A 20,046-nucleotide genomic window follows, 5' to 3' on the forward strand; every position below is an offset into this window, starting at 1 on the left:
TCTCCTCCCCCACTCCCCCATCACACGTGGGTGCCACAGCCCCTGTGAGAGGAGCTGCTGACTGCCCCTTCTCTCGGTGAGACAGGCCCAAGCTGGAAAGCCCAGAGGTGGCAAGAGAGGCGCCACAGGATGTCTTGTTGCTAGGAGACCTGAGGAGCCAGCAAGGACCCATTGCCAGAGCTGGGAGAGAGTGATGGACTGGTATGGAGACACAGGGCACGTGGCCTCAAATGGGCTTTTGTGGGGTTCTGGGCAGGGGGTGGTGGTGTAGCAACTATGAGCTCAGCTGGAAGGAGGGACTCTGTAGAATCTGGCTCCTTAGAAGTAGGCTCAGGGTAAGCTGTCCAGTTCTTCCATTTAACTCCTTCTATGTTGAACTCAGACCTGTACTTGAATCTGCGTCACTATGAGACCTTTGGCAGATATTGTGCTGCTATACTTGCTGGGCCCCAGTTTCCTCATCTGTGCAATGGGTATGATACTGCTTGCCTCACAAACCACTGGGCAGGTTCAGTGAAATGTGTTTGATAAAGTGCTCTGTAAGAAGGAACACAAAACATAAATGTGAAGGTTCACTACCACTCTGACCTTTGTTAATTATTATTTCTCTTACTGTAAAATGAGACATACTCTCTCTGGGTGAGATTCATGAACAGGGGGCCTTTGAGGAGGGGACTTCCACTGTGGAGGCATGTGTTAGGGGGCTCTGAGGAAGGACTGGGTGGGGCCCCCCAATTAGCGAAATCCCAGGTGTCTATGGAAGAAGGCAGCAAAGTTCAAAGCCAGAGGGAGACTTGGTAAGAGTGGTGGCTGAAGGGGTGGAGGTTCTGCTGAGCTTCCAGGAAGGGCTTTGATGGTTCAGCCCAGAGGCTGTGAGTGAGGTGAGGGTTATGGGCCTTTCTTGTTGCTTCTCTCATATAAATAATATATGTTCAAACACATATGCACACCAGAAGATAAACAGTGAAATAAAACCCAACCCAAACAAGCACAAAAGAAATTCCACTATCATAAAACAATCTCTGGGAACATAACTTTTTAAATATTTCCTTTCAGTTTTCTTTTTTTTATGTGTGTGCAGACATATTTTATATAAATTGGGTTACATGTTCCATATGCTTTGAAAAAATCTGTATTATGTTATGAACATTATTACATATGGTCATATAGATTCATGACATTATAGTTTAATAGCTATTTAGTATTTCAGGATATGTATTATCACTATATAAAATACCCACTATTTTTGGACATTTACAGTAATTCCAATTTTCCACTTTACTCTGGTAAATAAGACTCCTGTATATAACAGACAAATGTTCTTATAACTACCTCTTTGAGGATCACCATTGATCCCACAGATAAGTTGACAGAAGAGGAGTTTCTGGGTTCAAAGGTGTGCACACTTTTTAAAAAATTAATTATTAGATGTGGTGCTTGGGCTCCAGTGCACATGGGTTCAGTAGTTGCAGTGGGAAGGCTTAGTTGCCCTGTGGCATGTGGGAACTCCCATCCCCTGCTCTGAAAGGCAGATTCTTAACCACTGGACCACCAGGGACGTCTCCAAGGTGTGCACACTTTTAAGACTTATCATGCACTTTTCCAAAATGCCCTCCAGAGAGGAATTCCCTGGCTGTTAGTGGTTAGGACTTCATGCTCTTATTGCTGAGGGTTCTATCCCTGGTCAGGGAACTAAAATCCCATAAGCCACATGGTATGGCCAAAAACAAACAAACAGCAAAAACTCCTGCAGTTAAACCACAAGATGCCCTCCAGAAAGATGAAACCAGTTGATAGCTGCATTGATACCATCCAAGTCTGCCTTTTTAACTGGGCGGGGAGAGGGGGGTCATTACCATAATAACTAGAATGCCATGATTTAGGGGCCGAGTGAGTGGCTTACAGATAGACTGAGGACAGAAAGAGGTATCAACAGCCACTCTGAAGGGACTTGTGCAGAGAATGGCCCCCGTTGGCCTGGTGGCCCAGGGCTGGGCTGGACTGGGCTGGAAGAGGCAGTCGGTCTGCACTGACTCAAGCTGGGCGTCTTGCCCCTGGTGTGATCCTGGCCTCTTGCTGCTGTGATCAGCATGGTCACCAATCCAAGACAGTTGCTCCTGAAGCCAGTGCAGCCTCTCTGGCCATGCTGACAGATGTGGACGTTCGCATAGTGGGTGGTGATTCATCGGAGCCGGTGGCGGCAGCGGGAGCTCTGACGGGTGGAACTGGTCTCACCCGTCCTGTCACTCGGCCTCTAAAAATAACTCTTGCCTGTTCCAGGTGGCCTCACCACTGAGTGTCTGGAGGTGCAGTCCCTTCCTTGGCTGTGGCTGTGCGAGGGAGGGCATGAGTGTGGCTCTGTGTGTGTGTGTGTTGGGGGGGTGGAGGGTGGCATCTGGGAGCCTCTTTAGTGGTTGGCATCTGAGCCAGGGATTTGAGGCAGGGGGACAAGAGGCAGGCCAGCTCCTCCTCTTCTACCTTGTCGTGGCCCAGAGACAATCTGTCTACTCTTTGGGAAGTGCCAGAGACAGCTGGTGGGGACAGGAGTGTCTTTCAGGACTACATGCTCGCTCTCTGCTGAGTTGGGGCGGGGAACAGGAAGTTGGGGGAGACTGCCAAGGCAATATGACAAGGTTGGGGGTAGGCTCTCAGATGGATGCATACCATTTACCCCATCAACAGTTGAATCTTATGAAAGCCCATTTCACATCTCTTCTTTTTGGTGAAATTTTTTTTATCATAAGTTCCCTTTAGATTAGATACAAATACAGCTGACTTCTTATCCTGATGGCTAGAGGCCATCTAGCCAAGGTTTCTTAAGTGTCCATGGACGCAAGGGGTGAGCTATGCATGGGTTTCATGAGGTTTCCTGATGCTAAAATCATAATAAGGTTGTGTATGTCTGGATGTGTACCCATGTATGTTTTTCTGGGAGAAGCTCTGCAGTTTTTATCACATTTTCTAAGGAAACCACGACCCAGAAGAGGTTAAGAATCGCACCAGTCCAAGCCCCTCACATTAGAGGTGAGGAAATAGGATCCAAAGAAGAAAATGACTGCCCGAATTCTCACAGCCAAGATCAGAACCCAGGTTTCTTGACAGCATCCTCCCCCAGCTGGTTCCCTGAGTCAGGACTGAGCTACCTGCAGTAGACAGAATTCCAGGTACCATTTCAAATGGCCTTTAGGCTGGCATGGATCCAAATGAATTGAGGCTTTCAATAGCAGTGGGCAACTGGGCACTTTGCTCTGGAAGTTCCTATCCCCAGGTGGTTTTGTGAGAAAGTCTCCTGGGGTATCTTCTGACTTGTTTCCTTACGGGACATCCTAGCTCAGGACATTAAATCCATCTCTTGTGCCTTGACATTCTCCCCTGGTGGAAATGGCCCCCTGACACAGGAAATGCCCCTGCCTTCCGGGAGAAGAAATGACATTCTAGGCCTGGGGGGAAGTAAGTGGTAGGGTGGGGAGCAGGCCTAGGAATATTATTTGATGAACAGGCAGGTAAGAGACAGATGCTGGTCCATTGTCTGTGGGAAGAATTCAACTTTGTACCATCAATTCAGTTCAGTCGCTCAGTTGTGTCCGACTCTTTGCGACTCCATGGATTGCACCATGCCAGGCCTCCTTGTCTATCACCAACTCCTATAGTTTACTCAAACTCATGTCCATTGAGTCGGTGATGCCATCCAACCGTCTCATCCTCTGTCATCCCCTTCTCCTGCCTTCAATCTTTCCCAGCATCAGGGTCTTTTCCAATGAGTCAGTTCTTTGCAGCAGGTGGCCAACTTTAGCATCAGTCCTTCAATGCATATTCAGGACTGATTTCCTTTAGGATGGACTGGTTGGATCTCCTTGCAGTCCAAGGGACTCTCAAAAGTCTACTCCAAATCATAGTTTAAAAGCATCAATTCTTTGGCACTCAGCTTTCTTTATCATCTAATTCTCACATCCATACGTGACTGCTGGAAAAACCATAGCTTTAACTAGATGGACCTTTGTTGGCAAAGTAATGTCTCTGCTTTTTAATATGCTATCTAGGTTGGTCATAACTTTTCTTCCAAGGAACAAGCATCTTTTAATTTCATGGCTGCTGTCACCATCTGCTGTTACTTTGGAGCCCAAAAATAAAGTCAGTCACTGTTTCCACTGTTTCCCCATCTATTTGCCATGAAGTGATGGGACCAGATGCCATGATCTTAGTTTTCTGAATTTTGAGTTTTAAGCCAACTTTTTCACTCTCCTCTTTCACTTTCATCAAGAGGCTCTTTAGTTCTTCTCTTTCTGCCATAAGTGTGGTATCATCTGCGTATCTGAGGTTATTGATATTCCTTCCGGCAATCTTGATTCCAGCTTGTGCTTCATCCAGCCCTGTGTTTCTCATAGGAGTTTATTTACTTTTTAATATTTATTTTTATGTATTTGTCTGCACTGGATCTTAGTTGCAGCTCATGGTATCTTCTAGTGTGGCATGCAGACACTTTAGCTGGGACATGTGGGATCTAGTTCTCTAATCAGGGATCAAACTCAGGCCCTCTGAGCTGGATGCTCAGAGTCTTAGCCACTGGACCACTAGGGAAGTCCCTGTACCATAACAGTTTGGATGAGGTGGCCCATGAGGATTAAAAATAATTAACGTTCATTGAGCACTTACTATAGGCCAGGCATTCTTCTAAGAAAAGTACATGTATTAACTCCTTTAATCCTTATAAGACTGAGGCACAAAGGGATTAAGCACAGCTAGTAAACAGCTGAGCCAAGAGATGTACGACATGGAGCCAGGTTTTCTGATTGTAGAACTTAGAGGTATAGAGTCCAGAACCAGAGTTGGCTCCTAGCCTCTATCTGGGGATTGTGCCTCAGAATCAGGAGACAGCTGATGAAAGCACAGGCTGCTGCTCTGAACCCCCAGTTTCTGATTCAGTAGATCTGGGTGGGGTGGGACCTGAAGATTTGCACACCAAGAAGTTCCCAGGTGATGCTGCTGTTCTGGGGACCACACTTTGAGAACCATGGCTCTCTGCTTTCCTGCGTCCTGATAGGAAGAACACAGGGAACAGACGTGATTATTTTTAAAAGGATTTACTGATTTATTTTTATTGGGCTACATCAGATCTTAGTTGCGGCATGAAGGATCTTCCGTTGCAGCACACCGACTCTCTGCGTGGGGTGGGTGGGCTCCAGAGCTCACGGCCTTTGGTAGTTGCGATGCACGGGCTTAGTTGCTCTGTGGCATGTGGGATCTTAGTTCCTCAACCAGAGATCAAACCCTTGTCACCTGCATTGAAAGATGGATTCTTAACCACGGGTCCACCAAGGAAGTCCCTAATCGTGGTTATTGATCTCACCTGGGTTATTACAATACCTGCCCTGGGTCCAGGTCTCTCTCTTACCTCCAGGTACCTACTCCAGGGACAAGTTAATCTCCATAAAGCCCAGCTCCAATCAGTCTCACCTCTGCTCAGTGCCTTTTGGATTCTCTGCTGTGTGTTCCGGTGCCACCCAGTAGAACTATCTTCAGTGATGGAGATGTTCTGCACTGTCCAGTATGGTAACCACCATCACATGTCGCTGTGACTTTTATATTTTTTTTCCTTTTTAATTAATTTATATGTAAATAGTCATGTGTGGCTCATTGCCAGACAGTGCAGGAAACCCATTGGTGTATGCCATTTGAGGCTTCCACTGGGACTGTGTGCCCTTCCAGCCCCAGCCTCAGCCCTCGGCATCTTTTATTCTGGGTCATTCAAGTCAGTTTCCTGGGTATTCCTGGCAGTCCAGTGGTTAGGACTTGGCACTTTTACTGCTGGGGCCCAGGTTTAATACCTGGGCGGAGAACTAAGATCCTGCAAGCTGTGTGGCTTGGCCAAAAAGAAAAGATCAGCTTCCTGAGTCTACCTGGTACTTCCCAATCTGTGCCTGCTTCAGACTCTCTCCTCCATTTAGACTGTCCTTGTGCCCTGTCTTTAAGACTCAACCTAAATGCCACCTCTGCCTTGAAACTTTCTTTGACACCCACTCCCCTCTCATCTTTCTCTCCTCTGAGCTCCCAAGACACTTTCCCACTTTATGACAACCTTTAGTATTTTAGCCTTCTGTTGCTGTTGGCTGATATTGGTGTTTCCTCTCTTTCCCTAAATTTTCAGCTTCCTGAGACTTTTCTAGTCCCTCAACCCCAACACAGGTTCTTCCAGGCGCACAGAGGCGCTCAGTAAATATTGCAGACCCCTGTCCTAGTGCCTAGGGGAAACAGAGATGGATAAAGTGCCCTTCCTGTCTTCAAGCTGCCACATGCTCTCAGGAGAGTCTGATTCGTGCCCAGAGAACCACTGAAGCCAATGGTTATTTTGGGCAGAAAGACAAAAGCCACAGAGGGCCCCAGTTGGCCAGGAGAGTCCGGCAAGAACTGCCCAAGCAGAAGGCTGTGTTTACACACACAGACGGCTCCTCTGCCCAGCCTGGCCTGGTGTGAGGAGACGGGAACATCTAGACGTGGCTGCCTGGCCATCTCATGCAGTTGGGGATTAACAGTGAGGCAGCAGCTGGTCCAGCCGTCTGGGGCGGATGGGTGGATGAAGAGAAAGTTGCAAACACTGCAGAGCAGTGCTAGTTTTTGGAAATTAATTTTTGGTTAGGTGGCGCTTGGTCTGGGAATGTAAGTGTAAGAAAATGTTTGTGGTCTGAGCCATGAACAGCAGGTGAATTTTTGCTGGGTCTGACTTGGGGGTGTATGAGTTTTTCAGAACAGTCCCTGTTGAAATGGCAAGATGGTTAAAAAAGGAAAAATATAGTTTTCTAGTTTCAGACTCTAATATAAAGAGTATTGCACATCCCCCAAATCTCTAGCATAAATTCATCTCTGGCACAAAAACATAAAAAAAAAAAGTTTACTGAGGTTATAAATGCAGAGAAGTACACAGATCATAAGTTTACACACATTTATGAAACTACCCCCACCTCCCACCCCCAGACAGGAGATAAAATATAGCCGATCTCTCTGCAGTGAATTTGTGTTAAACCGTGTGTGTGTAGGATTAATAGTGGACAAACTGGCTGTGGAGTCAAGCACACCTAAGATTGAATCCTGGCCCCCTACCTACTAGCAATGTGACCTTGCACTCCTGGCTTACCTGCTCTGAGCTTCGGTTTCTTCCCCTATAAAATCAAGGTAGAATATATCACCTCTGCCTTACAGAGAAGGAAGAAGTAAAGAACTGAAAATGGATGCATGTTGTTAGGCACAGTGCCAGCACGTAGTGGGTCCCAAAGGCTCTCTGTGATGATGATGGTGATTGATGGTGTCTCTGCAGCATCTTCTGGCACAGAGGACCACAGACGCACACACAGACTTTCTTCTGCTGCCTCTCCCTGCTCCCAGCCTCAGTGTGATTCTCTCCAAGGTCTCTTTTGACTGCAAGAAATCTGTGATGCTGTGATGAGGCAAACCTCAGCTGACACTTCAAGCACCCGACGGGAGGCTGGGTGGATGTCTGAATCCAGTGGGAACGGGGCCAGATCTTTTATGTTCAGGCCCCAGGAGTATGGCTCCCAGACGTCCTAGGGGAGGGCTGACTTCCCAGGGGGAGCAGGAGTGTGGAGATCCATTAAAAATGTAGCCGAGGCAGAGTGTGGGTCAGCAGAGCTCAGCTTCAACAGGGTCCTGGCGTCCTGGGTGAACTCCTGGCTCCCTGGCCTCTGGCTCTGGCTCCCAAGAGACACACCCCATGCACCTATTTAGAGCCGAGGGCTGAGTGGGGCAATTCACACATCCCAGGACTGGAGGGCAGAGCGCAGGAGAAAGGGGAGGAGCCTTGAGGTTCCTTCTAGCTGGGAGCTGGGGTTGTAAAGAGGAGGGGATCAGGAAGGACTTCCTGAAGGATGGCTGAAAGCATGATCATGGGAGAGGGGAAGAGGGTCTCCCAGGTGGAGGAGGAACACGTGCAAAAGCGGAGAGGCAGGGCCCCACGTTTCGCAGAGACCTGAGGATGAAGAGGCAGGTGAGACCAGGCTGTGTAAGGTCTGCAGAGTTGGGCTGAGGGTTCCAGTCACTTTATCAGAGAACCCCTGGCTACTGAAGGTTCTTCCTGTGAGGGAGCAGGGTAGGTGCAGCTCCTCAGGGTGTGCACAGTCATCCTGACTCGCATCGCTTTGGGCCAAAGACAGTGGCCAAGTGGCCAAGCCGCTAGGCTATCGCAGCCTCTGGGCTGTGCAGATCTGTGCAGGAACATGTCTGTCGGGGTGGGGGGTGGGGGTGGGGAGGCAAAGACAGGGGGAGGGGGAAGAGTGAGGATAATGAGGGCACAGGCAAGGTTCCCACCTTTGACAAACTGCAGTCTTACTGGAGCGGCCAGAGAGCCTCGTGACAGCTGAACCCCAAATTCAGAAGTAGAGACGAGAGATGTGTGGTCCAGAGGCTAGAGGAGGAACAGGCTGGATGGTAGAAGCAAGGGGGCTGGACTTCCTAGAGGGGAGGTGACCTCTGGAGGCTCTGAAGAGACTGGGCATCTCACAGGTGTTCTCTCGTGTCGCAGGAGCTTGAAGAGGTGGTGCTGACAATATCCCCATTGTGTATACTCAGTCACTTCAGTCATATCTGACTCTTTGTGACACTGTGGACTGTAGCCTGCCAGGCTCCTCTGTCCATGGGATTCTCCAGGCAAGAATACTAGAGTGGGTTATCATTTCCTCCTCCAAGGGATCTTCCTCACCCAGGGATTGAACCTGGATCTCCTGCATTGCAGGCAGATTCTTTACCACTGAGCCATTGGGGAAACCCCATCGTACAGAGGTGGAAACTGAGGCCCAGAGAGGTTTGGGCCCTGCCCAAGGTCACACAGCTCCTGTGCTATTAATGAACCTCCTCTGTCCCTCCCCCTGTCCTCTCCCCAGAGATAACCATTGCCCCCCAGCTCTTCAACACTGTCATAGAAAGGATGGAAAAGTGCTTTGCACTGTGTGACCCTCCGTGTAGCTTCATCATTGCATGGCAGAACATGACCTAATGCAGGAATGCGTGGTTCCCACAGTCTGGGCTGGAAGGTTTGAGAGGATGGTGAGGTTCTCTGAGATAGCAGTTGTTCAAGAGGTTTCTTGGGGGAGACTGAAGGAGCTGCGGTAGGGGCAGCAGGAGCCAGGAGGTCCCTGCCAGGTGGGCATTGCTGCCCATCCACCCAGACTGCTCCCCACCCCCGGACACAGCTGCCCTGCAGTGCCTTCCAGAGCATGCCTGGGATTAGCAAGAACAGCCTTGTCAGGCAGAACTTCCCAGGCCCATCGATCACGCTGCTCTGGAAAGTCTGGCTCTGGTAATTTCCTCTATAAGCTGGCCCCACTGTCAGCTGCCTGGGGCTTCATTCAGCTCAGCCCACCCAGGCCCTTGGGGCTTCCCAGGAGGCGCTAGCAGTAAAGAACCCGCCTGCCCATGCAGGAGACATGCGACACAGGTTTGATCCGTGGGTCGGGAAGATCCCCTGGAGGAAGGCATGGCAACCCACTCCAGTATTCTTGCCTGGAGAATCCCATGGACAGAGGAACCTGGTGGGCTACAGTCCATGGGGTCGCAAAGAGTCAGACATGTCTTAGCACACACCCAGGCCCTGCTGCCCTCCTGCCCTGGTGCATGCCTTCCTCCCTAGGACTGTGCCTTTTACTCACTTTTGTTTTTTCTGAGGTCCATGGGCTGGGTTAGGGCTTCAGAGAATCTAAACTGGTGCTGACCAAAAGAAATCTGTGAGCCACGCGTGTTAGCCACATATGTGATTTTATTTATTTCTTATTTTTAAATGTGTTTATTTATTTACTTGGCTGTGCTGGGTCTTCATTGCTGCGCGTGGACTTTCTCTAGTTGAGGTGGGTGGAGACTGCTCTCTAGTTGTGGTATGAGAGCTTCTTATTGAGGTGGCTTCTCTAGTTGTGGAGCTCCAGCTGTAGAGCATGGGCTCAGTAGTTGTAGAATCTTGGAATCTTCCTGGACCAGGGATCGAACTGGTGTCCCCTGCATTGGCAGGTGGATTCTTAACCATTTGACCACCAGGGATGTCCCATATGTGATTTTAAATTTTCTAATAGCCACATGAAAAATAAAAAAAGCCAAAAGAGACAGATAAAATTATTCTAATGATATATTTTATTTAACTGAATACATCCAAAATAGCATTGCAATACAAAAGTTATTAAGGAGATACAGGACATTTCTTTAATTAAATCTTCAAAACCTAGCGTGGATTTTACACTTACAGCACATCTCAATGTGCACGAGCCACATTTCAAGTGCTCAGAAGCCATATGTGGGTAGTGGCTAGCTCATAGGTCAGCAGAGCCCTAGAGGCAGGGAGCAAAGCATAAAGGTTGAAGCTCAGCCCTTGGCCTCGGACAGACTGGGCAGACGCATCCTGGCCCTGCCATTTGTTAGCTGAGTGAACTTTGGGAAGTTGTTAACCACAAGCCTCAGAGATTCCTGCTATGAAAAGAGTTAATAATCTCAATGCCAGAGAATTGTTGTAAGGATTAAACAAATGAATGTGTGACCGGTGCCAGGCACAGATCAAGTACTCAAAAAGTGGTGGTGATTCATCTTACAACACCCTCTGATGTTCTGGTTTAGGTACCATTCTCTGCCGCTGGACTGACAGTGAATTCCAGGACAGAGGCTACCCAGTTCCTCTTGCCTTCCTGAGGCTCAGCGTGTACATCACTGTTTGCTAAATGAAAGATGCAATCCTTACACCAGCAGCGCCCACCACCCCACCCTGCCCACCCAGGAATCCAGGGGCCCTTGGTGACTGGGAGTCATGAGACCATTGTCTCCAATGGGGTGACCTTGGCAAGTTGCCACTTTTCTCTGAGCCTTGGATTCCTCATTCAAAAGATAAAAGAGGTGGGGTGGGAGGGACTCTACCTGAGTATTGGGTTTGGTCCCTGCCCCACCAGTGGGCTCTGGGGGGCTTTAGCTAACACCTCGTGTTTTTGCTCTCCCAGCCAGGGGTGCGAATCACTTTCATTCTATTCCTGGCTTTCCTGTATCCTAGCACTTCTGCACTATCAAGTTCCCTCCAGTTAAAATTTCAGAAGAAAGACTTTCTGGGAATTCCCTGGTGGTCCAGTTTGGATGGCAGGCTTTCACTGCCAGGGGCCCGTGTTCAATCCCTGATTGGGAAACTAAGATCCCACAAGCCATTCAGCATGGCCTAAAAAAAAAAAAAAGAAAGAGACAAAAATAAGAAGAAAGACTTTCTCCTGCCTCCCCAGCGGCCCAGAGAGGGGGAGACCTTCTTTGCTGCTGACATCTGCTGATCTTCCATCACAGCAACTCAAGGAGTAAAGCAGGAAGAATTTCTGCCACTTTATAGGGAATTAACTGAGGCTCAGAAAGATCAAATCATCTACCCAAGTAACATAGAAAGAAGTGGCAGAGCCAGAGCTGGAAGCAGAATTCAGAAGAGCCCTCTTTATTGAGGGAGGGGGGTGAGGTGAGGCTTCTTTTCCTCCACCTGGACGACTCGCATTTCTCCAAGGTTTGGTTCTCGGTTCGGTCTTGGTCCTGTGTTTCAGTTTCCCTGTCCTGGGAATGAAGGAAGGCAAGTAACTGGGGTAGTGATTTCAACTGATGCCTATAGGGGGCTGTTTGTTTTTCAGAGAGTGCCCTCACCCTAATCAGATTTCTCTGGAAAAGGTTATTGTGGGGTGAAGTGGAAAGTGTCTGGTCTAGAAAATCAGTGTTACTGGCAAGTGTGAACTTGGATAAATCACTCACTGCTCTGGGCCTCAAATTGCCTGCTTATAAAATGAGAGGGTGACAGTGTGTCACAGGATGTGAGCATGACTTCTGAAAGTACTTTACAAACTGGAAAGTTCTAATAGAAATGAGAGTCTCTTGGACAGCAAGGAGATCAAACCAGTCAATCCTAATGGAAATCAACCCTGAATATTCATTGGAAGGACTGTTGCTGCAACTGAAGCTCCAATACTTTGGTCACTTGATGTGAAGAGCTGACACATTGGAAAAGACCCTGGTGCTGGGAAAGGTTGAAGTCAGGAAGAGAAGGGGATGACAGAGGATGAGATGGTTGGATAAACATCACCAACTGATTGGACATGAGTTTGAGCAAACTCTCAGAGATGGTGAAGGACAGGGAAGCCTGGTGTGCTGCAGTCTATGGGATCACAAGAGTCAGACATGATTTAGCAACTGAACAACAAATAGAAATGTTAGAGACTTCCCTGATGGTCCAGTGGCTAAGACTCCACACTCCCAATGCAAGGGGCCCAGGTTCAATCCCTGGTCAGGGAACTAGATCCTACATACAGCAAGTAAGACCTGCTGCAGTCAAATAAATATTGTTTTAAAAGTTTTTTTAAAAAAGTTAGTCAATAATAATAATATAAGAAATAATAATGATAGCGGTAGAAGAAGCCTGGTTTTCTGTGTGGTCCCACTGACTTAAAGGGAATCGAGCTCTTTGGGTTTAAATCCAGAGTCATATCTGGGAATGTTCTGCCTTGGTCTTTGGAATGTAGCCTGGATTCTTCTGGGAAAGTGAGAGGCTCCATCTAGCTGAGGAGGGTGGGAAAGTGGCCCTGCCCCTGGGGAGAGGAGGGAAGGGGAGGGGAGAGGAGGGGAGAGCAAGGCTTCTTCCTGGGGAAAGAAAGGAACGGGAGGAGGGTTGAAGGGAGGAGGGTTGAAGGAAGTAGAGTTGAACTGGCCTGGCCAGGCAGTGCCATCTGGGCAGCTGGGTCTGGCCCATGGGAGCCCAGGGTTGGGGAGGGCAGCAAGCAGAGGAGGCTGTCAATTTGGAAGGAAAATATTTGCAGTAAGCAGTGAGAAAAAAATCTCTTAGCAGACGTGTCTATCAAAGAACGAATTCATCTGGTGTAACTCCTAAGTTTCACTGGTCCTTTCGCGCATTCATTTGAGTAAATGTGGTGAACTGAGCTCAAGCAGAGCACCCTAGTGTGAAAAAGTGACTTGCCCAAGGCCACACCCCCGAGGGTCTGGGGAGGTCCTGGGAAGAACTGACTCTGGGAAGCTGGGGATTGAAAAGTCCACAGACAAAAGAGGACATCTGTAGGGAAGTCCGCCCAGCAGGACTCCAGTCCTTCTGGGAGCTGGCCCCCGCTGGTTTGTGCATCTTCACGTCTCCTGTCTGGAGGGAGGGCGTGTTCTCTAGGACTCGGAGGAGCTGGTTGCCTTCTGCTCCCTGCTGTCTGACTACTGAGCCTAGGGGCAGCAGAGAGAGTGGAGGCACCGGAAGCTGTGTCTTGGGAACATCTGGTGAAAGAGCTGGTGATGTTTAACTTGGAGAAGAGAAGGCTTGGTTTGGGGGTGGGGAGAAGGGACATGCTTGCTGTCTTGGTTCTCTGAGAGGGGTTGGGGAGAGGGGCATAGCTTCATTCCGTGGAGGATCTAGGGTTGATAATAGAACCTGGGGTAGGTCATCCTGATGGAGCATCTGCCTTGGGAGACAAGAGTGGACGGAAGGAGCTGCCTGTCTCTGGAGTGTGGGAGTGCAGATGGATCCTGGTGAGGTGGACACTAAGGGATGCAGCCCATTGGTGAGGTGGACACTGAAGGAAATGCAGCCTGGGAGGGGCGGGCGGGGAGGGTGTGGAGGCTTGGTTCTCATGTGGGTGGCGTCCCAGCTTTGAACCTCCAGTTTCCAGTGTGGTGGATTCTGCAGCACCTAGAACGGTGGCTGGCATGCAGTAGGTACTCAGGAATGATTTAAAGAATGTGTATGTGTATGCCCGGGATGGTGGCGGGTCAGGGAGCAGGGGTCGTGTGGGCTGCAAATGTGGACCGGTGGGCAGAAATCTCAGGGGATCATGTTGTGGAGACAGGTACATCCAGCTCTTTCTTTCATTGGCAAAGTGAGGCCCAGAGCAAGAGAGCCATGTGCCCAAAGGTACTGGTTGACACGTGACAGGGCTGGACTGGAAGGCAGGCTGTTGGGGGTTTTCCTCTGTCTGGTAAGGTGGTCTGGACAGCTTTCTGAGTTCTAACAGCGCGGCTGGAAGGGAGGAGCCAGGCTTCACTTGGTTTTGAGCCAGGACCTTGGTGCTGCTGGCCTTCTGGCCACCCCCCAAGCCCACCTTCCTAGAGCCTGGATGCCTACGGCACCTCCAGAAACAGCTGTACACCGGCCAGGCCCCACCGTTACACAGCCATTTGTCACCGAAGCACACAGGAACAAATGCACACGTACACACACATGGGACCCCTGGGAGACGTTTGCGATACCGCCCCCCTGGTGGAGGAGGAGCGCTGGCTCCGGGGAAGTTCTGCCCCGCGCCGAGCTGCCAGGGAGGGGAGGTGAGGGTATCCGGCCGCGCTCGGTGGGCCGAGGCTGAGTCACCCCCTGTGAGTCAGGGCGCCTCTCCTCTTCCTCCCCCACTCCCCTCTCCCTCTCTCCCTGCCGAGCCCCCACGCGAGGGGACCAGAGGCTGGCCCAGGCCAGGGTGGGAGCCACGGAGCCCCAGGACTGGGCGGCCGAGGCACAGTCCCGCCGGGGTCCCGGGGACTGCCCGGTGTGACGGCGCCCCGGAGGAGGTGGCCTGGGAGCTTTCGGGAGCGGGAGAGCGGCGAGAGGGAGAGGGATACCGGCGGGGAGGAGGCGGAGGCAGGGGCCGGACCGCCGCGAGGGAGCAGGCGGGCGCGCGGCGGCGGCCCCCGGGCTGGGAGCGGAGGCCGGGCGGGGGCGGGGGCGGGCCGCGCGGCGGGCGCCAGGCCCGGGGCTGTGGGCACGGTGCCCAGCCCCCGGCGCACGCCGAGCCGCCGCCGCCGCCGCTGCTGCAGTCGGCATCCATCAGCGGGCGGGGGTGTCGCGGAACAGGCTGCTCCGCAGAGCCTGCCCCGCCCCGCGGCCTGCCGGCTCGCAGGAGCCGAGGGGGCGCCCCCCGCCCCGCGCGCCCGAGATGGGGACCCCCAGGCCCAGGTAGGCACGTGCGGGCGATCAGGTGGCACCGGAGGGGGGCGTGGGTGGGTTTGGGTAGGGGTGGGCCGGGGGCTCTTTACTCGGAGGCCCAGCCTTCAGCCCTGGGGGAGGACGAGGAGTCGGGGGCAGACCGGCAGGAACTGAGTTTGCAGGCTGTCGGCCCTCCGGCCAGTGTGGGGGCCGTCCTCGCTGGTCCTCCTGACCTCCCGGGTCTGCAGCCTTCCGGGAGAGAGAGGTGGGCAGGCGGGGAGCTGAGGCTTGCTCTAAGGATGAACGTTTGCTGGGTGGCTGCCGGGCTGGCCCACTCCTGTTCTCCCTTCTCGGAGACCACTCCTGCCGCCTCAGAGGAGGCCCAGAGCCCTCTGGATATTTCCTCCAGGATTCAGACGCTGCAAGACAGTCTCTTGACTGGAGCCTGGGTTGCTGGAGAGCTCTGGTCCTCACTCCCCATCCTACCTCCCTTCCATGTCTCCCAAAGCTAGGGGGATAGAACTTGGCTCTAGGGACACGGGGTTTCTGGCCTGGCATTGACACGTTAGAGGGAGAGGACTTGTGGGTCCCAGTTGTGCCTGGCACCTTCTCACTTGGGGGACGTCGGAGGGCCCGTGAGGGTGGGATCTTGAGGGGTGGGCATGGTATGTGGCTGCGGGGGGCTGGGGGGTGCACATGACTGCAACCACCAGGGTGCTCATCAGATCTAAGGCCACTGTCTGGCAGAGGTATGGCTTAGGAGGCTGGACAAGGACTAGGAAGGAGTACTGAGGATACTGGCCTCCTTCGCAGCTGCCGGTTGCGGTCCTTGCCCACCTCCTTCCCCGCACTCACCCCCCACCCCCCACCCCCGCAAGCTCTGAGAATACCTTGATGGGAGAGGGACACTACCATTTGCTCCTGCCATCACTTCATATCTCCTCCTCTGTACCCAGAGGTGGGAGTGTAAGAGGGCTAGGTTTATAACCTCTCCAGGGCTGGGTGGGATTACAGCTTGCCTCTCCCCCACCTCCCAGCATTAGGAGTCTTCCAGATTCAGTAGCCACCAGGCCAGGCTGAAGGCTCAGGACCTCAAATGATACCCCTGGAGGAAGTGGGGCTGTCTGTCCTGGGCAAGGGTGTGGAGAACAGAGGCGACTGTGTACCCGCCTGCCCACCCGTTCCTTCATATGGAGCCTGCGGCAGAGGCAGCCTGTGCCAGCCTCCTCTCTGAGCCGCCGTGGCCCAGGGAGGCTCTGCCAGTTCCGTGCAGGGATGAAGCTGGCTTCTCTTGGCTAGTCTGAGGTCATGCCTACCGGTGACCCCGTGTGCCGTATTTGTGTCCCTCGAAGCAGTCCTGGAGGAGATCAGTGCAAGGGACCTATTCCATTAAAACCCTTCCTGGGCCATGTGCAGTTCCCTGAGCCTGAGTTCAGTGGGCTTCATGGAGAGCTGCTTCCCAGAACCGGCATGAGAACCATGCCTGGTCCCGGAGGGCTCACTCAGGACATACTGAAACATTGACTGAGGCCTCGAAAGGAGGAATGACTTGTCCAAGGTCACAGGCAAATGGGTGTGAGAGCCAGCACTTAGGTACCCACAGCCTCTAATGAGTTCGGGTTTCTTGTAGCCCAAATGCCTGCCTCCCTGTTGCCGTGGCCGTTCCATACACAGGACTCTGATGGGCTGGCGTTATAGCCTGGAGCCTGAGTCTGCCTTCTAGAGAGGGTACATTGGTCTCCCAGCCCTTGACCCCAAAAGGTGAGAAGGCAAGGCCAGGTTGTCTTGGCTGCCAGGCTGCCTTGTCCTGGTTAAGGGGCAAGGGCTGAGGCATAGTCAACCTGGAATCCTGGTCCCTCTTGGAAGTATCCAGAGCCAAGAGGATGCTGGGTGCCCAGGCGTGTTCTGGGCCTGAGCCCCCAGGAGCAGTGGAGAGGGTCTCCCGCCTAGGCTGCTGAGGTGGGAGGGGCCTCTGTGTTGCTCCAGCTCGGTCGTCCGGGTGAGCCTGTCTGGGCTTCTGTGCCCCCATTTATTAAAAGTGGATAGTAATCTCCATCTGGAGTAATACCAGTGATTATACAATCAGAATGAGGATATTTATTGAGTATTTACTGTATGCTTTGCATTATCTCCCAACAACTCTGACAGGTAGGTGCTATTATTATCGTTTTTACACATGACTAAGACTCAGAGAGGTTGTGTCACCTTCCTAAGGTTGCACAGCTGGAAAGAGTGTGGCTGAGTCCAGAGTATCTCTGTTTACCTTGGCATTGTACCTGGAGCAAGTACAACCTGGAAGTACCAGGTTGGTGTCCAGCAGAACCAGAGAATTGATGTGCCAGGACTGGTCCTGGTGGAGAGTTCAAGGGTGGGTTAGGTTTTGTGAGGCAAGGGTGGCCTGAGTGCTCCTGGGGTCCTGAGGGGTAGGGGGCAGAAAGGTACTGGCCGGAAGCCTGAAAGAGGGACCGGCCCTGGCTTTCTGCTTCCTGGCCAGGAACCCCCAGCAGTGAGGATGCTCTGGACTCTGTGCTCCCATTGGCTGCAGGGGAAGACTGGGTGGCTCTAAGGCTGGCTGGCCCTGACACTCACCCCCGCCACACTAGACAGGAACCCAGTGACCAGAACATACAAAGGAGGGAATGCAGGTGCACCAGCTGGGACTGTGAGGAGGAGGCCTGGTGGGGAGGGGACTTGTGCATGGGTAGGCGGGTAGGGGTGGGAGCAGGCTGGCACCGCTTCCTCTGTGGGCGGGAGGCTTGTGGGTAAGAATAGTAGCAGCCAGCATTTATCAAGCACTTACTATATACCAGGCACCCGTTTTAAGGGCTTAACTGTGCCACTCATACAATCTTCACAAGCCCTTTGAGGCAAAAATCCTTCTTTCTCCCATTTTACAGATGAAGGGAACTGAGGCTTAGCAAGGGAAATACAGTTGCTCAAGGTCACACAGCTCAGGCGTCGGGGAGCCAGGATTCAAATCCAGGCAGTGTGAGGTGGAGCCACTTTCCCCATGGCCATGCCAGCAGCTCAAAGTTTCTTTTCAGAGGTCATTCTCGGTTTTGTTCAATTTGAAAAATATCCCCCGAGTACCTGCTGCTGATCCTATACGGCCTCTGGCGAAGCATCCTTATCCTCCCTGGGCTCCCAGTCTGGCCTGGAGAGACATAGACATGGCACAGAGAAGGTGAAGGATGAGTTATTGCCTCTGTAGGCGTGGATTCCTATTCTGGTGATCAGAGAAGGCTTCAAGGAGATTGCAGCCTTGGCACTGGGCACCAAACGCCAAGTGGAATTTTGATAGCTGTGGGGGGAAGGGCACACCCTCTCCTGGGTCAGAGGGAAGGGAAATCGGGACGTGTTTGAAGAATGGGTGGTCTGGTGTGCCTGCAGCAGATGGTGCAGGGGGCTGGGGGCGCTGGGAGGTGACTCAGAAAGTCAGCTTGTCTTTGGGTCTTTGGCAAAACTCTGGAATCTGCCAGGCCTGAGCTCTAGTTGCAGCTCCACTGTGTCCTAGCCACGTACCCTTGGGCTCTCACTCAGCTGATCTGAGCCTCAGTTTCCTCATCTGTAAAGTGCGGCCAAGCGCGCCTGTCTCAAGGAGGCCATGTTAGGGTTGTTACGTAAAGAACTTAGCGCAGTGCTGGCATGCCACAGGGACTCGGCTAACATCACTTTCCTCCCCAGGAGCCTGGACGCTCCAGGAACCTTTGCGGGTATTTGATCTGCATGGGGCCTGCATTGGGGCAGGACAGAGCCGGGTCTGGGAAGGCCCCTTTGGTGAGAACCACGAGGAAGGGACAGGCTCAGCTTTGCAGGAAAGACATTGGCCCTCTGGACCTGGAGGGCTGGGGAGGGAGGGAGGTTGAAACCACACCAAGCTGTCCCCTTGGATGGTTGCGGGAGGAGCAGCTTAGGGTGGGGAAGGCCATGGGGTGGGGGAAGGGCATGAATTTGGTTTGCAGCTTCAGAAGTTTCAGATGAAGGACTCATCTCCCTTCAGTCATTCTGAAGGTTGCGCAGCGTCGTCTTTGTGCATCTGGCTTTTTTTTTCCCTTTTGCATAATTTCCTTTGGATGAAGCCGCATCAGAGCTTCTTCCATAATAGCAGCAAATTGGGACTAAGTGCCCAACAATAGGGGAATGATTGAGAGCGTTTTGGAACATCCAGTGGATAAAATAATATGCAGCCATGAACAGCCGCAGAAATACTTACCCTCGAAGCGTATGGAGCTGTGTACTCGTCAGGTTCCTCGGCATCTTTTCTTTATTTCACTTCATGTTGCTGTGACAGAGGCGGGACAGGGGTTAGAGCCTTCCCGCACGTGAAGAGATTCAGGCTAGGCTGTCATCTCTTGGAGGGCAATGTTCATGTTTTATTCATTGTTCTGTCCTCAGCGTGTGGCTGAGTGGTTTGCAAATGCTTGTCTGGTGAAAGAATTGATGGAGTGGACAAAGCGGACGGCAAGTGACTTGTCCAAGGTCATGCAGGTAGGAAGACCAGGACCAGGGTCTTCTCAGCCCTACTTGGCACATTCTTCTCACTCACTGCTCAGTATCTGGGAGGGGAGTAGGATGGAGAGGTGTGCAGCGAGGACTGGAGACAGACCAGGGCATAAGTCTCATTTCTATCCTTAGTGACTGTGAGGACTTGGTAAGTCAGTTCATCTTCTGAGCCTCAATTTCCCCATCTGTAATATGGATAATCCAAGTACCTGTTTTTAAGCTTGTCATCAAGATTAAATGATTTCAGGTATGTAAGATCCTTAGCATAGGAACTAGCACACAGAGAAGTACCTAAGAATGTTAGATGTGATGATGATGATATAATAATGTGGAAATATTTCTGATACAGTAAATGTTTTTTTTTTGCCGAGCTGTGTGGCACGTGGGATCTTAGTTCCCCAATCAGGGATCAAACCCACCCCTCCTGCAGTGGAAGCTTGGAATCTTAACCACTGGACTGCTAGGAAGGTCCCTCGATACGATTTAATGTTAAATGGAAAAAAACCCCAGACCATGAGCACTCGGATTAAAATGATATAAAATTAGATCTGACCATAGGTACAGATTGGAAGAGAACAGGCAGAAATAGCATTACAGCAGGTACTATGGGAAATGAATGACTGACCCAGACAAAGCTTTTTAAA

The 20,046-nt window shown here is 51.6% G+C and overlaps 1 protein-coding gene across 16 annotated transcripts in view; it reads left to right on the forward strand.

Annotated features, from left to right (window-relative positions):
• The window catches only part of EPB41L1 (erythrocyte membrane protein band 4.1 like 1), a 133,420-nt gene that overhangs the window by 46,345 nt on the left and 67,029 nt on the right, over window positions 1–20,046 (forward strand). Inside the window, exon 1 of one of the 16 annotated variants that reach the window (XM_069548469.1) lies at window positions 13,430–13,518. The exons of 12 other annotated variants lie outside the window; for them this stretch is intronic. In XM_069548469.1, coding sequence (XP_069404570.1) covers window positions 13,509–13,518 — 10 coding nt within the window. In that variant the 5' untranslated portion in view covers window positions 13,430–13,508. Of the gene's footprint in view, window positions 1–13,429; window positions 13,519–14,310; window positions 14,356–14,787; window positions 14,930–18,657; window positions 18,677–20,046 lie in introns of those variants that run through there. 3 more of the 16 variants (XM_069548473.1, XM_069548472.1, XM_069548474.1) reach the window with 3 other exon arrangements.

This window comes from Ovis canadensis, chromosome 13 (genome assembly GCF_042477335.2).
Source record: "Ovis canadensis isolate MfBH-ARS-UI-01 breed Bighorn chromosome 13, ARS-UI_OviCan_v2, whole genome shotgun sequence".
NCBI lineage: Eukaryota > Metazoa > Chordata > Mammalia > Artiodactyla > Bovidae > Ovis > Ovis canadensis.